This window comes from Pezoporus flaviventris, unplaced genomic scaffold, assembly GCF_033815535.1.
Source record: "Pezoporus flaviventris isolate CSIRO_AGI_PZ_B2104156 unplaced genomic scaffold, CSIRO_AGI_Pfla_v1 ptg000081l, whole genome shotgun sequence".
Classification (NCBI taxonomy): Eukaryota; Metazoa; Chordata; class Aves; order Psittaciformes; family Psittacidae; genus Pezoporus; species Pezoporus flaviventris.
In genome coordinates, this window is record NW_026892629.1 from 2,684,197 (window position 1) to 2,700,766 (window position 16,570).

Here is a 16,570-nt window from a genome sequence, read left to right on the forward strand (position 1 = left end):
CCTGTGACTGTTCCTGTAAGTAACAGATTCGAGGAGGCCTGTGAAAGCACATGATCAACTAACATGGGCGTTACAGTCTCTGGAGATTAGAGGGAACACAATGCTATCAATCAAGAAGCAGTTTGTAGCAGAGTTTGTGTCACAGGGTGCGACAGAAGCTGCATGATACTGCGTACAGAATTGGCTCTGAGAAAGCTGGAGACCCTGCCATGCGAAGAGGGTACCCAGGCATCAGTGCCAAAGGAAAAATAAAGAGCTGAGAACCAAGTGCTTTGCTCACAGAAAATTTTCATTAGATATTCCTATGCAATCTCCATACTTTTATCTGTAAATGACACACTATGCTTCTGAGCACTAAATATTATGACAGCTGAATGAATAGTAGAGGAAATAAACATGACTATAGCAAAACTACTTTCATATTTGCTTTCGTAAAGTAACTGCAATGTGATCAGGATCTTTTTGTGTTAGATACTGAACAAGAAAAACAGGTTTTTGGCAGCTTGATAGGCAGGGATCTTTACACAGAAGGGGACAACTTTAATTAGCAGGGTAGGGTGTTTTTGTGGGGTGAGGCTGAAGAAGAACATTAAAGAATCTTGTGAAGGATGACAGCAGATAACTTTTGCTGCTATATAAGTCCAGTATCCCTCTTGTGTAATAGCACGGATGAAATGAATTTTCAGAAGTCTGGGCAAACCTCAAGGACATTATTTCATCATGCAGGTACCCAGAGATACACATAATTCAAACATGAGTGTTCACAAAGGCATATCTACACAAGAAATTTGCTTTCATAATTGAGCCAGAGTATTGGCCTGAAGCTTGCATTGCTGCCATGGTTGGTGATATGGGTGTGTCGTGGTTTAAACCCAGTCAGGTAATTCGTTCGCTCACTTTCCCCCCTTTCTTGCCCTCCCCCTGCTCTCGGAGGGACGGAGAGGAGAATCAAAAGAATGCAACTCCCACGGGTTGAGATAAGAACAGTTTAGTAACTAAGGTATAACACAAATCACTACTGCTACCACCAATGATAATAATGATAAAGGAAATAACAAGGGAAGAGAATACAACACCTCAGCACCAGCCGACCGAGAAACATGACTGCTACTGCTGAACCCAGGACAGGGTGTTAATTCAAATTTAAATATCTCAAATCACAACAATCACATCAGTCAAGCTAATTCTACTTTAAATTGCTAATGTAGACATGCCAAATATTATACTCTTAAAAAACTGTTTCTTCTAAATTTTGAAATTAATTTTATGATTTTAGACTAGTTGATTTACGTGTCTGGATTTGTTTCTGTTATGTAGAGTCATTGACTAGATTTAGGGTATGATTTACTATGCAGTGAAAAATCAGTTGTATTCTTAATTGAGGCATTTAGCGTAAGTCTCTGATTTAGATGGATAGACTCAGATGCCACAGTGTTGCAAGATAAAATATAATTCCATGTTCAAGGAGATGGCGTAACGGTTTAACCAAAGATACAAATCTTGACATTCAGCTTGGTCCCACACCTTGATTGCTAAGCTGTTTGGAGTGTATGTGCACACACTGATCATCTGAGACGTAGGAGAAAAAAATGCCCTGTGATTTTTATTTATTTATGTATGTATTTAAAGCTCTCTTTTTTAAACAGACATATCTTCTTCAGTCCACAACTAGTTACAGATTGAAACACTCTTTGACATGCTTCCTTAAAACTCCCTCACTGTGCCTGTAAATCAGACAAATGGGTAATTGTCTGTTGTTATTCATACTTGTGCTTAGCAGCATGTTCAGTGGAGAAATATGTAACATTTCTGTAGTAGCAGAATCTGTGAATTTCCACTGCCCTGTCCCACTTACCTGCCCTCAGTAGGTGTACACAACAGTGTGAGCTAGAGTCGCTATGTATAAAGCCTTTTTACAGAAAGGAACACTATTTTTTAGATGTGATTACTAATTTTGTGCTCTAAACTCAGGTTTAATTATTTTAAAATAAACACAAACATTTAGGTATTGACAGACATTTGAAAATTGTTGCAAATACTAGTAAATATCCAGACAAAATTCTTCTGGCTAGAGCACTTCTTTTACCTTTTCATGTTCGGAATGCTTTAAGATTTATGAAGGGTACAAAATACAACTCATTTATTCTAACTTCACTTCACATGTTACTAGCATAATGAATTAACCCAAGTGGAAAACACAGGCCATGATCATGGAAGACACTTCCACTATATACAGAGTTTTTGTGAGTCTGAATATGATTTTTTTAATACATAGCAGTTTCCATGTGAATTAATAGGTGAGAAAGAGAAATTCAGAACACTTCAGAACATACTTGTATTAGATAACCATAACCTTTCTGATAAGCACAATGGGAAAAAAAACACACACACTCTCAAAATGTTTCACTTTTCCACTCCATTATAGAAATAATTTTTATACAGTTTACAATTCTGGGGTCTCTCTACTATGAAACATGATCCTTCTGGAAGTTTTTACAAACCACTACTAGTAAAATATTCTCTGCTTTGATAGCCTGGTTCAGCAATGATGATTTAATTTAGGTAATTTTTATGCAGTTCACACTAAACACTTGACTGCAGTACACAAATTTGAAAAGCGAAATTTGCTCCTTTAAATGTGTTTTCCTAAGGAAGAGCTGTAGTCATGTTTCCTGCTTACTTCAGCAAGGAAAGTTAAGTTAAATCACTTAAATTTGTCTTCTTCCAAACACTGACAATTTTCTAACAGATACTCAGTTAATTTCAGTCTCAAATGTTGGCAAAAATGTCTTTAGCTGCAAGATCTCAGAGACAGGTTCCTTTCTTTCCTGGTAAAAGTCAAGTCCAGTTAGCAGCTCCACATCCTGAACACGGGCAGAATGAGCCTGAACTCTCTCTTCAACCCATTCAGACAGTGTCTTATTTTCCTGCCAAAACAAATAAGAACAATGTTCAAACACACAAACTCTGTTGTTTGGTAGTGGTCTTAGACAATAACCAGTGTCTGAAGTGTCTGAACTGGTTTTACAGACTAAAGGCCTCCAATTGATAAAACTCCATTCAGGCTCTCTAGGCATCTTTACAGACTTGCATTTACAGCTCTCATGTAAACAAGAATCAAATGGATGTCCCTTCTCTCCACCTCCAAAGCAAAGGAGAAGCAAGATTATGCTGAAATGGCAAGTATGATTTTTGACTACAAAGTAAAGTCAAGTCATGTTTTAATCACACAAGTAAGGGTATTTTTAGTTACAGTATAAATTAGTGCTCAGGCTAGCCAAACAATAGTCATCTGAAAACCTGAGCAAAGTCTTTACAGCAGCTCAGTCTTGACTGTTGGACAGCTATAATAATTGCTAGATAGACAGGGAAAAGAATGGAAATGTAAGCACTAATCAATCAAAAATGTTATTGTTCAATTCGTTTACTATAAAGTTTTTTGCAAACAGATGGTAATTTGCTTTTCCATTAACAGTATCTGCTTCTGACACAAAGGTTCTCTAGATTCATTGCTGCAAGACACAACGAATACAAATACAATATTTGGGGTTTGCTGATAAACTTTAAAAATAACAGGTGTTAAATTCTAAAGTACAAAGACCAATTCATCCAAATTATTAATATTGTATACTTAGTCAACTCTCAACTACCAAAAAGATTATTGAATATTTGTGGATTATCCACACCACAAGTGTGTGATAGGGAGACACACAGCTTGTTTCGAAGATGCAGTTATGAGTTCAAAGTTATAAATAAACTAAATCAACACAATTGTGTTGCTTTGAGGGTCAGTTTTGTGCAGCTATGTTTTGAATGGGGAGACTCTGTAATACGCACACTGAGCTAAGGAACCTTCTGTATCCCATAGCTTACAGAATAGACGCTCAGCTAGTTTAACAATACGTATTACACTCAGCTAACTTATTTGTTTGCTACAAAACATTAGATTTACACTGTTAGTGTTAAGCATGAATTTTACATAATTCAAGTATGAATTTCAACTGCAGAATCATCCATCTAAATGCCTAATGTCTAATTTCTAATACAGGTGTAACAAAGGATTGTAGGAACTCTTCAAGCTACACTGAAGGAACTAACACTCAAAGTCCTTTAATATTTGTGGAGAAAGATTGTCCTGCAGCTTTCCATAAAGCTATCTGATCACCCTGTTAGATGTGCTACCGTTCTCAACCCTTAAGTGCCAGCATTCTCAAGTCCTCTTATCAAACCTTTCTTTATTCTTCTTCCTTGCTTCCTATCAGCTCACTAGTTTCCAGCTACTTCTTCTGGAGCTTCTTACTCTCCTAATCATTGCTTTAGCTCTCAACTCACTCTCAACTCATGTGGAATGAATTAATTAAACACTTAGATTTCTAAAGATTCTCCAGATGAATGGATCCCACTGGGACCAGTTCACAAAGCTCACTGGCACAAAGGAGCATGAAACTATACTTACAGCACAGCTTTCAGTGTTGTCAGGTCGATGCGGAATGATAAAAGACAAAGCATCCAAGGAGCCTGAACAGTCCAGTGGAGTATAGGACCTATTCTTGCAGCTAGTCAGAACCACAAAGTAATGGGTTGGGACAGGGATCTCTGTATTGTTTACATACCTACAAAACAAACATTAATTGATTTATCAAGTATTTAAACTATTGATGCCATTAGTAATTTATAGAACGTATCTCAGCATAGATCTTCCACTACTACGTGACTTTTATTTATTTTGTAATTTAAATAAATAGCTGATGGGACAGACAGCCTCACTATTTGTTTCACGGACAGCCAAACATGCATGGATTAGTACTTTTGCTTCAAGCATTCACACTGAAACCAACAGGTTTGCTTACATGATCAACACTCTGTTTTGCCAAAGCCAGACACTTCTACATCCGGAAGAGGCAGGATATAGCACTGTATCTGCCCTTCATTACATTAAGAATTTCAAACATAATTGGAAAAGAGTAATGAAAAAACTAGCTTCTGGTTTCTTGACAGCAAGAAATGGCAGGACAATGTCTTGTCGTTGTGTTCTATAGAAACCAGTTTAGGATACCTGAATGAAAATGTCTTTGTCTCCCTTTTCGGGCTATTCTGTGAAAATGGTCACTTTGTATATACACTTATGAGGAGCTGAATGCTTTCCAAATTTGCTGTACAGCTTCAGTATTCAACTAAACACCATCACTGAAATCATTGTACTGCTTCATATAACTGACTAACCACGCTGAATAAAACATACTTATTCCAAACTGTAGACAACATTATGTGGTTTGCTGGGTATTACAGCATTCTGCTTGGAAGGAAGTTCTAGTCTCTCCTCCCTTCCATCCTCCTACTTCGTGGCAGAGCTGATTTTCCCATTCTCAAACCATTTTTGACAGATGTGGTATTAAGTCTAGCCTTGAATGAAACATCTCCAGTGACATATTCAGCTGTGCAGATTTCCCAGCACTTTTCTACTACATAAGTGTTCTTACTGTCACAAGGCATTTGCCCTATATTTGGAACAATCTAAATTGTTCTTATACTGTTTTTTCCTCCTTCTCTCCTCTTTCATTAACATAAATAATTGGTCTTTATCTTTTATATTTCCCTTTCACAGAAATTCTTCTAACGTAAATCTTCTCTTATTCCTGTTTCTACTCACACATAGATTTTTAAATGTATTTTGTTATACTACCAGAGCTCACTAAAATTTGCCTAGAACTTGTCAGGCCTTCAAGTGACCTGTGTAAACCACAGCTATGCAAAGGTACCAGTTAGGAACGTTACATTTACATTCCCAGTTATATGATTCAGTGAAGGCAAACACAGAAATCTGGTCTTTGATAAAACACACCAGTTTGAGACAACAGGGAGAAACAATGAACAGGTGAGTGAGCACGACATGAAAGTGAGAAAATTATGCTTAAGCAAATGTTCTGTATATTTAGATGTCATATATTCTCCCAGTATTTCTGTTGCAGAGGCCCAAAAATCTAGACATAACCTTGGGAAACACATTACTGGTCTGTATCTGTGCATGCGTACCTAGATAAATGCAAAGCTTTCTTCTTACTGGAACTTCAACTTCTACAGTACTATTTGCAAGAGTGTTTGCTGTTGTATGAGTAACAGTGGATGAAGTGTAATAAAATGAATACTCTCTTCTCCATGATACTTTTTTGTTTTGCATAGAAGCTTGTTTTTGTGGAAATACAGTGGAAAATAATCTGGAGTTTGACTTCTTGCTTTTCCAAGTACTTACTGTTTAATTTCATCAAAAGCATCAAAATGGCCATCATAATTGTAATCGAACACTGGTCCACTGATAACATTTACTCCATTCCTTTCTCTAGCATACTCCTGAAGAAGCACATTATGGAAATAGTCCCATATGTCTGTCATTAAAACAAAATATAAGCATATTTAACATAAATTTGAAGTTATTTCATCACTAAAGGAGAAAAAGAAACCTTTTTTTTCTGTAGATGAATAATAAAAAGTTTCAATCTAAACTGCCTGTAAAATCAACATTGTTATGCAAAATCTGTATTTCAGCAAAGGTTGAAAGAGGCACAGTATTTATAGGTCTGCAAGGCCCATTACACTACTGGAGATAATGCATTTGATCTGCAACCTATGCTACAATTTTAGAGCTATGAGGTCATTAATTTCTGGCCTGTCTGCTAGCACCTGCAACTGTACCAGTTAGTAGGAACTGCGATAATGCTTTGTAAGAGGAATATTTACCACCTGAGAGCTAGTCTAACTCTACAGAACTCATGTCAAATATGACGAGACAATTGGATTTATTCCACAGATGTTATTTAAGAAAATACAATTTGTAGGATATAAGCTAGTGAGGTTATTCATCTATTTACAGCTATCATGGCAAAAAAAACAAGATACATTTGGGGGGTTGAGGGTTGATTTGCCTCTTGCTTATAGTCCACAGTAACTTCTTGAAAGTTTAAATCTCTTGTACAATTTTCCTTGGAAAATTGGACTTTACATGTCTGATTTACTTGGACGATGAAAGCCACTCAGGTTTTCTGGATCTTTGTTTTTTTAAAGGGCATGAGCAAAAGAATAAATGAGGTCTGAATGCATCAGAAAGGTAGCTACATCATCACTTTTCCTACAGCTTTTTCCTTAAGCATTTCCTCTTTCTATCCTTTGTCTAAGAAAATGAGCTTACTGCACATGTATAATAAGAAATGAGAAAAATATGATGAAATAAATATTTCAAGATGAATATTGTTTGGTTTGAGATTCTCCTCGATTAAACAGGCACTGTATCAGGGCATTGTTTACAGACTTTGTCCTGTCATCTCTTGAGACCTTGCAAAAGGAAAGAAGAAGTGCCATTTTCATTCACCTTGAGCATTTCCCAAGGGGACATTTTCATAAGAGTTTCATAGCTAGCATTTCCTGTTAGGAGAGCACATGGGAGATGAAGGGAAAATTCAAAGGTGAACAGGTACACCTAACAGGGGTCAGACAGGACTATGTACAGGGAAGAAAAAATTAATGTAGGTGCATTTTAAAATTTCAAACGTTTACTTTTAAAAAGTTCTAAATATATTTGCACAAGATCTGGATATAATGCAGGAGTGCATTCATGTTTTTAGGTTCTTGTCTTAGCTTTATCAGATCCAGAGCCATAATTACAGAAATTACTCAAAATTAAGCAAAACTTTGCAACCTACCTTTGAAAGCTCTATACATGGGAACAATATTGCTGGTGAGTAAGGCATCATACTGCTCAAGAACAGAAGAATTTAAGTCTATATAACAAAAAAAAAAAATTAATGAAATTAAATAAATATACAAAGAAACGTGATTCATATATCACTATAAGTTGCAGGTACAACAATTAAACTACATTTTACATTTAAACATTAGTATGATCCTACTGCAAACATATTTCTAAATTTATTTATACAATCTGTTCAATAAAGTAATTATCAAATTTGACAACAGGAAATTAATATTCATACGGAGGAAGCGGGACAGCCCTTTACTCCAACCCTTTACATCTTTCCAACCATCTTGTTCCATTTTTAAAAGAAAGACTTTAATGTTCTAAACTGAAAATATTTAGATACAAGTAGCAGTTGCCCTGTTTTTGGTCAGTCTACAAACACTGGAAACCTTTTTCTGCCCAACATGCTGATCTGAAGAAGTTTGTTTTGGTGCTTGGGTATATGTTTAAACATAAACCCACATCCAGCTGATTAAGACTTTCTAAGCTCTAGCTATAAAAAGAACCATGCTCACTGGGAGGATAGAGGAAACTGCGGGTGAAGGTCAGCCCTTCTGGGTAGTTGGAACAATTTTGGCTCCGAGCAACAGGGATTCTAACATCAGCCCGCAGACAGTCTGAAACAGTGGGAGGAAGAGGAGATGTGTTTTCCTGTGAAAAGGGAAAAAAAAGAAAATATCACACCCACGGCTGTGGCTAACCCAGTGCCTTGTACGGTTCTAACCTTCTAGAACAGACTTCATTGAATCTTCTCCTATTTTCATAGTGAATCAGGTCAATGCAAGTAATGGACACTGATGTTTTCTGCCTAGTGTTTTTCCTCTATTTCTGTTTTTAGGTAATTCAGGGAAATCCTTATGCAGCGTGTAAAATTGCAGGAACAAAATAAGGTTATACCTTAGGCAAAAGCAGGTGACAAGTTTGGCTCATTTGTCACTTTTACATATTTCTGGAAGCACCAACTTGATGTCACATCCTCCTGGAAAGCCTCTAGCATATAAAGATGAAGCTATCACCTCGTCTTACCATCTGAGAATACTGTCTCTGTAATAAGAGTCTGTTCTGCTGAAGAGTTGAGGCTAAATAAAGTCATTCAGTAAATTCAGTATATTTTACTGGCTAGCTTCAATGAGACATGTTAGCATGCACGGCAGCTAAGACCCGGCCAAATGTGATTATGATCAGTACAATTGTTTCTATAACCTTTACTTTTTTTTTTCTTTCACCTTTACCATAGTTTTACAATATCATTAACTAAAACATCAGGATATGCTTTTCTGTGTTTAACTGGATCTTCTTTTTCATACTGATTTACATGTAATTTATTTTCATTTTGGTAATAGAATGTATTTATTTGCCTTATACTTTTATAAATGGTAGTAAAACGTCTAAATTGACTTTCACTACGTTGTTTATTTTGATCGCCTAAGACCAAGCATTAAAAAAGAACTGGAATGTTCTTTTTGCACCTCTTAGTACTCCTTGATCTACTTACTTAGTTACTTGTATGAGAATTCCTGTAGATGCCCATATTATGGTCCGGTTGTATATTAATGGAAATTGTATATATCACATGGAATGAAATATAAAAGACAAAAGACTGACACCTGAACAGATAAGCTGAAATTGTCAAGCAAACATAAATCTTGACACAAAACTGATATCCAATTCATCTGAGCATTTTGTCCATTCTAGTGTCCAAATCAATAAGGCAGGGTTACTAGATAAGGGTTGCTGAAGAAACCAGTATTTTAAACATAATAATTGAGCTGTGGTAATCAACAATGACTTCAACTTCTTTATGGTCTCCAAAGGAAAACCTAAATCAAAGTAATAAAGGCCTGAGTAAAAATGCCAAGGACTACCCTGAAGAGAACTTCATTCTTCTCATTCAATACAGTGGTCACACCTGTTATCCAAATACAGGAGGGAATCTACATTTGACCTCTATTATGAATCTGAAGTGATGAGGACACCACTCAACTCTCTTCTTATTATTTCAGTTTTCTTGAAGCTGTCTATATGAGCTATGATCACTAATCCAAATGCCAAGGTGGGAGGTCAGTGGTTTAGATCTGTCTGTCACATATACATCATCATTGTATTCATACATTAAGAGGTGAAGACTGCTTATGGCTATTTCCATTGGACATCACAGAGGAAAATTCTCCAACTGAAGAGATAAGAATTCATAATGAATTTATGATGTCTCAAAATACAAAAAGGCAACCACTCAAGAATATTTCAGGGTTTTTTTCAAGAATCTACAAGTCAGCAAGTAAACAATACCAAAAAATGTTGAGAGATGAGATCTCTCATAGTTATGGCTGTGTCACCCTCAAGTACAATGGGATCAACAGTTAACGTAACCCCAGATTGCAAGCCATATTGCTAATAGAATTGATATACTCACTCTACTAAACCTCTATTCATTTCCTTTCCTCAAAATAGAGGAGTAAGTTATTTTTAAACAGATCATCTATCCATAAGAATAGAATGATTCTCAAAGAAGCTGTTGAAAGTGCTTATTTACTAAGAAATGAGATCTTGACAGCAATAAACACCTCTTCAAAACTCAGAATAAGAAAACATTCATCACCAATTCAACACCTTTAGCCCTTTTAGCTCTTCATCTTTCAAGTTAAAAAACCATAATGTCTTCTGAAGAAAGTAGTTACAATTAAAAATAGCTTTTCCTATCACATCATGCATTACCTTTTCTGACACAGGTCATTGTCTTTTGCTGAGCTAGTAATTAATGTTGGGAAGCATGAATTATTAGCATTCCAAGACAAAATTTAAGCATCTGCTGTGGTCTGTCATGTCAACTTCAGCCACCTCCAGGAATTTTTTTTTCAGTAGTCAAAGAGCATTTCTTCATGGCAACTTAGAAAAAGGGTCAAATTATAGGGGGAGTTAACCCCATGAATTTTATTTCATTTACTGACCATGAAAATTCCAACAATTTATTCCAGAGCCACATACCCTTGAACTCTCAGAGACTGATTCAGCCATAATTATGTTTTTCAGAAATTATGTAATGTAATAGACAGCAAATTAGTAGAATATACAGAAATATGCATTAGAAAAAACTGTCTTGCAGACTTACATAGAGGTTTGATAATAGGAAAATGGTGATATTTGTAGGAAAGCTTAAAAACTTCTGATTTTGGAAATCACAGACTGCTTTTCCTCAGGAATTGACAGGCAAGTTGGAATACTGTCTTGACAACTTTTCCCTGTTACAAAACAAGCTTCATGGAACCAACTTACCAGCAGCTCTATTCTTTTATCTTTTGTGTCCCTAACAGATGGCCATTCCCACTTTTTTTAAACAGTATTTTAAGATAGTTGAAATTTAAAAGATACCAAATTTTTTTTTCAGAAAGAAAAAGAACGGCCTTAGTCACATAATACCCGTCAGTCCTTAACCAGGATTCCTGGTGGATGAATTACATTTTCAATCCATTATATTACATATTTATGAATAGTAAAGATATTTGATAACATACAGGCTTATTCACAGTGTATGCAGTCCATAGTGGCATCCAGATATCATAGCTGTATCCACTCACATACTGATAGTGGGAAAGGAGGCAGTAGACATTTTCCTTCTGAAGAACTATGGGTCTCCCATATGGCAAATGATATGTGTTTGCCTCCTTAACTAGGATTTAAACAACAATTATTGATTCATTCTTCTATAATGTTTTGCATGGTACAAAGGTTTAAGAGAGCAGAAAAAAAAAATTAAAACATTAGTAAATACAAATAAAATGAAAGGTAAACATGGGCATGTGTTTCAGCTCTTAGCTTGAGTGGAACAAAAAAATGTAGAAAATAGTTTTCATGTATGTTTAACATACAAAAGTCAATGTAATATATCAGACTTGTTTATTTGCAATTTCGTATCAATATAATTTTTTTTTAACTTATCTTGCCAGTGGTGTGAAAGTTACATCTTTTTGTCTAGGAAGCATTACAGTAGATCCTAAAATTTCCAGAAACCCCATAAAAAAGCACACAGAAATATCTATGGAAATTTTTGATCAGAGAAAGGAAAAGTTGTGGTTACAAGGTGGGGAACATATAGCCTGGACGTGCTCAGGCTTTCTCCAAGGACCACTGAAACCTGTATGGTTTTTTTGCTAGATTTTAATGGGAATCTAATAGTATCAATTAACATTGTTTAAAGAAATAAGAAAAAAAAATAGAAAAAAAATTATTGTTCTAATTTGGCTTTCCTACTTCACTTTAAATTGTAGTTAACATTGCAAAAATTCCCACTGAAACCAATAATATAAAATGTAAACCAGGCATAGATTTTAAAAATACTGCTGTCTTTTTCATTTCTTTCTACTTACTTTCTTCTGTAGTGAGATTTAACCTCTCATTTAATACTGAAATATTTGATATCTGTAAAATATAAGAGAATCATTCAGAGTGAATCTGTAATATAGAAAAAAAAAACAAACAAAAAGAGAACACATTTGACTAAAAAGATTTAAAGATCCCAGAAGCCCCTACTTACATGCATACATGTGCATCCCAGGTCATCTATAGGAGTCAGACGGGAAACTGGGCATGAAGAAGGAGATGAGACTTCTTTTGAATGTGAAGGATTGTAAAAAGGGGTCTTTAGGAGGTGATTCAAACTGCCATGTGTTCCATTGTTTGGTGCTGGTGTTATATGCAGCAAATCTGTTGAAACATTTGAAATTATAAACAGATTTTAAGACTAAATGGCATTTTTAAAAGTCATTATCTTTCCAATTCTACGTAGTTCCTATGCATTCATTCTAGAGAAGAAATAGCTTATTCTGTTATTTAAACTATTATAGTAATTACTACCATCAACTTCCAATTTTCTGGATATGAAGGTTCATTGCTATCTTCCACTGCATCAAGATTTCATAATTATGCATTTGAGTACTGTTGATACAGTTTTATACATTGCCATAACATTCATGAGATTAGATGATGTAATGCAAAATACAAATGTGATTTACTGCAAATGCATCACATTGTGAAGCATACTAGCTTATTGCATTTTTGTATGATGCCTTAATCCATACTTTCTGAGGCTCATACTTCCTAATTACTAACTGTGGGGACTGCAATGGTCCTTCTTAAGTTATAAGCAAGAGCAGTAACTCTCTACAAGACTCTTATCCCACAATTATTCCACAGGCGTCATTTCAACAGCAAGTGCATGTGGCAGGAGTTCTCTCCGATTGTTTAGTGGGATTCTTGTGCAACCAGAAACAAACTTCAAAGCATAACAATTTAGGGCAGTTAATCTTTTAGCACTGCACATAACGCAAAAGAGCATGGCTTCAGTCTTTTGTGCAAAAAACCTAGCTTCTGAATGAGTACATTCAATTTTCAGTTACTCTTCTTTTAGCTCTTACAACACTGGTATTTGAAAACACTGTTGATTTATCACGTAAAGTACTGGATTGCTTCTACTCACCACACAGAAGGTTGTAAACCTCAATGTTTTCAAAAGCATCCACTTCAGTCTGCTCTTTAAAGCTTGGGCCATATGCTAAGAATATAGCCTAGGTTGTAATAAAATAAAAGTTGTTATCTTAAGGAATCCAAATTAAAAAACAATTCATTTGCATTTTACAGAACAGGGACACTGGAAAAAAATGTTGTCTTTTCACAATCATTAAAACTTAAAATGCAGGATTGTTCTGGTAAGGAAGGCAAATTTTTTCCCATTGCATATAATTTGAAGAAAAACACAAAATAGAAATTCATTTCTCAGGGTACTTTAAACTATATAATGAATTGGGGTGGTCTTTAATATTTTGCCACTTATTTACAAAAATTATTGTTTGCTATGTTTCAGACTCACACCTTTTTATGTTTTCATTGCAACAACCAGTAACAATACCATATCAACAAACGCACACTGCAAAAACTATCACATATTCTATATCGTGGTGGTTCATCTAGTACTTTGTGATTTTCTACGTAAGAAGGTGCAAGACTTGAATAGAAATCATCTTACCTCCATACTTTTAAATTGGTTGTTATAACCGTGGTTACCCCCATCACAGTATGTGTAACTTCTGTCCCTAAGGAGAAACCATCATAGTGTAAATAAAAATGGCACAAATAGAACCAGTTAATAACAGTCATCCTGACTCAATGGACTCTGTATCATGTCTGAAGAACTGACTCTCGCATTATACTGTAGCACTTTTTGTTTATCCAGTGTTCACTTTTATGAAATTCTCTTTCTCCTGTAACAGAAACTGCTATGGACTGAAATAAATTATCCTAGGTAGTTACTGAGTGCACAGTGAACCGATGTTTTCAAAATTAATTGAAAAAATGGCTATTTTTGAACTGAGGCCTTCACCCTGCGTCAAGTTTCAGAACAAGTGTAATCTGCTTAGGAAAAAATTCTCAGTTATATTCTGTGATATCTGCATTTTAATATAGAACTTAGAATGTGAGAACTCTGCTATTAGTCTCTGTGTAACAACATAAATAAGACTGCAAGGTATTCTGTCCTACAAGACAGTGCATTTTCACCATGGATTCTAAACAGTGAAGAAGGGATGTGGATGTGTGGGAGGGGTTATAGAATTGATAAACATGTCAGAATAGTCTGATTTATAATGACTAACACTTTTTAATTTACCCATTGCTGAGATACATGGGAGGATAAAGAGGTAGTCATCCCACACTGATTCAATGTACAGTTGTCAAGCACACGCATCGTGTTTTTAGAGGCGTAAGAACATTTGAGCATAGTTTCAAAAAGGGTAAATATGAGATTTTTCACAGGGTATTTCTTTTTGTATGTCCAGGATGATTATTTGGTTGCTTCAAAATAATCAAGTCATATATTAATCAGGCATTTTTTACTACTTGAATAGCTTTGAAATTCCAAGCAGGAAATTCCAACCTACTACAACACTCTAGCTCAGTAAACACAGTACTGCTACTAACACCACAGGATTTGTACTGAGTTTTCAAAGCCTCAGGACTAAGGCTTTTCTGAACTGCTCTTGACTTGCCCAGAGCTATTTTGTTTTATTGTTTAGCTCTTACAGCAATTTTTTGTACTGCCAAGTTGGTTATGTCTAATTTTTTATCATATCAGCTTATCTTTGCATGGCAAAGATACAGTTTCTGTACAGAATGGAGACCCCAAGGCTCTGAACTGACCAATGGTCAATTAAGGAAATACAGATCTGGAACTGAATAAAACCAAACTTAGAGAGGTAAGAAAGAGAGTAAAAAACAAATATCTAATACATGTAGAATGCACCATATCTAGTGAACTGAGATGTAATGTTAACTCTCGAGCCAGTGAGGAATGAGCAAGCTCTAGTGTTAGCATACATACAGGAAGGACCCAATTCAGATCACAGAGTAAGGAAGAAGAAACATCAACATCATATTCCTCTTGCTGAAGAACTCATAAATGCTGGTTACTGGCCATATTGACACATGTACCAGACTGAAGCCATCAACCTGAGGATTCAGAAGACCAGTGGAGAGGTGACTGTAAAGCCAGGAAAAGGCTAGATACCAGGAAGGCTTTGTACAACAATATTAACTGCATTATTTTTGAGACTTTTTCTGTGTAATAATATTAATTTCCTTGTTTTCTTTTGCTTTCCTTTTTTCTGCAAAAATTTGATCCAGAGTAACGATAATTCTTTTATTACAATGTTAAGATTTGAATCATACTAATAATACATTCTTGGCTTTATGTATAAGGCATGTTTCCTTTTTACATACAGTAAGAGTTTAAAGGCAAAAAACATGGAAATGTAGTGAGTCTAAAGCAAAGCAGGAAATGAGGCACCTGTGAAGGAAATTAAAAGGATGAGAATGGAATGAAAAAGATAACAGTTCCACAAATTATGATACCTCACAGCCAGCCACTGTCGATCCACCAAAAGATTAACTTTATCAATACGAATGTTGTTAGCATAGTGAAGTCGTTTTGGCAAGTCAGGACTCAGATAAGGCTTGAAGTGCTGAGGGGATTTTTTGCACTGTGCAAGAGGAAAGAGCACTGTCATGAGTTTTGCTCAGTTTCAAAAATAAACCACCATTCAAAATTATCACAACTACCTCAGTGACAGGAATGTAAGCACAAAGCACATTATTCACAGATAGCTTTTCAGATAACTTGCAGATTTTTTTGGCCCAAGAAGCAATGGAAGGAAAAGTGGCTTTTTTTGGAACTGCTTGAAAATATATTGCTATAATATGTATAGCAAGTTCACAGATAATGTGGAAAAAGTACACTTAAGGTTGAAGGACATTTAGTAGTATTCTTTTGTCTATATGTCCATCCTAATATCATTAGTATATAGCATGTAAGATTACACTCTACAAGAAAGTTTCTTGGCAGTTTATTTCTGCCATCTTCTATTACTTTACCATTTAATTAATAACAAAGAAAAGCAAGTATATATAATGCAGCATAGTCTAGGGTTTTAGCTGCAAGACTGAATATTTATGCCACATAAATGTCCAGTGCTTAGCTATTAGCTAAAGGTCTTACTTTTCACATCCACATTTACTGTGGTAATATATTGTGTTAGCAGGCACACCATGAATGAGTTTAGCACTGGGAGCCTAATGACAACCATATGACACACTGCAAAGTTTTAACTACATATGGCCATCAGGAGCCATTCCAGCTGGTGGCAAGCATCATGGCAATGTTTCAGGTGCGTTGGTCCTGGTCAGGAATCCAGCACTGTGACAAAACAGAACATCTAAAATGCTGAGGAAAGAGCTGCTGGGAAGCTGGGTAAGCTAGAGAAGTGGATTTGTTTT

At 35.6% G+C, this 16,570-nt stretch overlaps 1 protein-coding gene across 1 annotated transcript in view; it reads right to left on the bottom strand.

Annotated features, from left to right (window-relative positions):
- Positions 1 to 2,059: 2,059 nt before the first annotated feature.
- ENPP3 (ectonucleotide pyrophosphatase/phosphodiesterase 3) overlaps positions 2,060 to 16,570 on the bottom strand; it is a 41,804-nt gene continuing 27,293 nt past the window's right edge. Inside the window, exons 15-25 of the mRNA XM_061474854.1 lie at positions 15,650 to 15,777; positions 13,770 to 13,836; positions 13,224 to 13,311; positions 12,282 to 12,451; positions 12,115 to 12,166; positions 11,263 to 11,417; positions 8,266 to 8,401; positions 7,695 to 7,772; positions 6,251 to 6,383; positions 4,457 to 4,613; positions 2,060 to 2,927 (exon numbers count right to left, since the gene is read on the bottom strand). Of these exons, the coding sequence (XP_061330838.1) occupies positions 2,754 to 2,927; positions 4,457 to 4,613; positions 6,251 to 6,383; positions 7,695 to 7,772; positions 8,266 to 8,401; positions 11,263 to 11,417; positions 12,115 to 12,166; positions 12,282 to 12,451; positions 13,224 to 13,311; positions 13,770 to 13,836; positions 15,650 to 15,777 (1,338 nt within the window). The 3' untranslated portion in view covers positions 2,060 to 2,753. The remainder of the gene's footprint in view (positions 2,928 to 4,456; positions 4,614 to 6,250; positions 6,384 to 7,694; positions 7,773 to 8,265; positions 8,402 to 11,262; positions 11,418 to 12,114; positions 12,167 to 12,281; positions 12,452 to 13,223; positions 13,312 to 13,769; positions 13,837 to 15,649; positions 15,778 to 16,570) is intronic.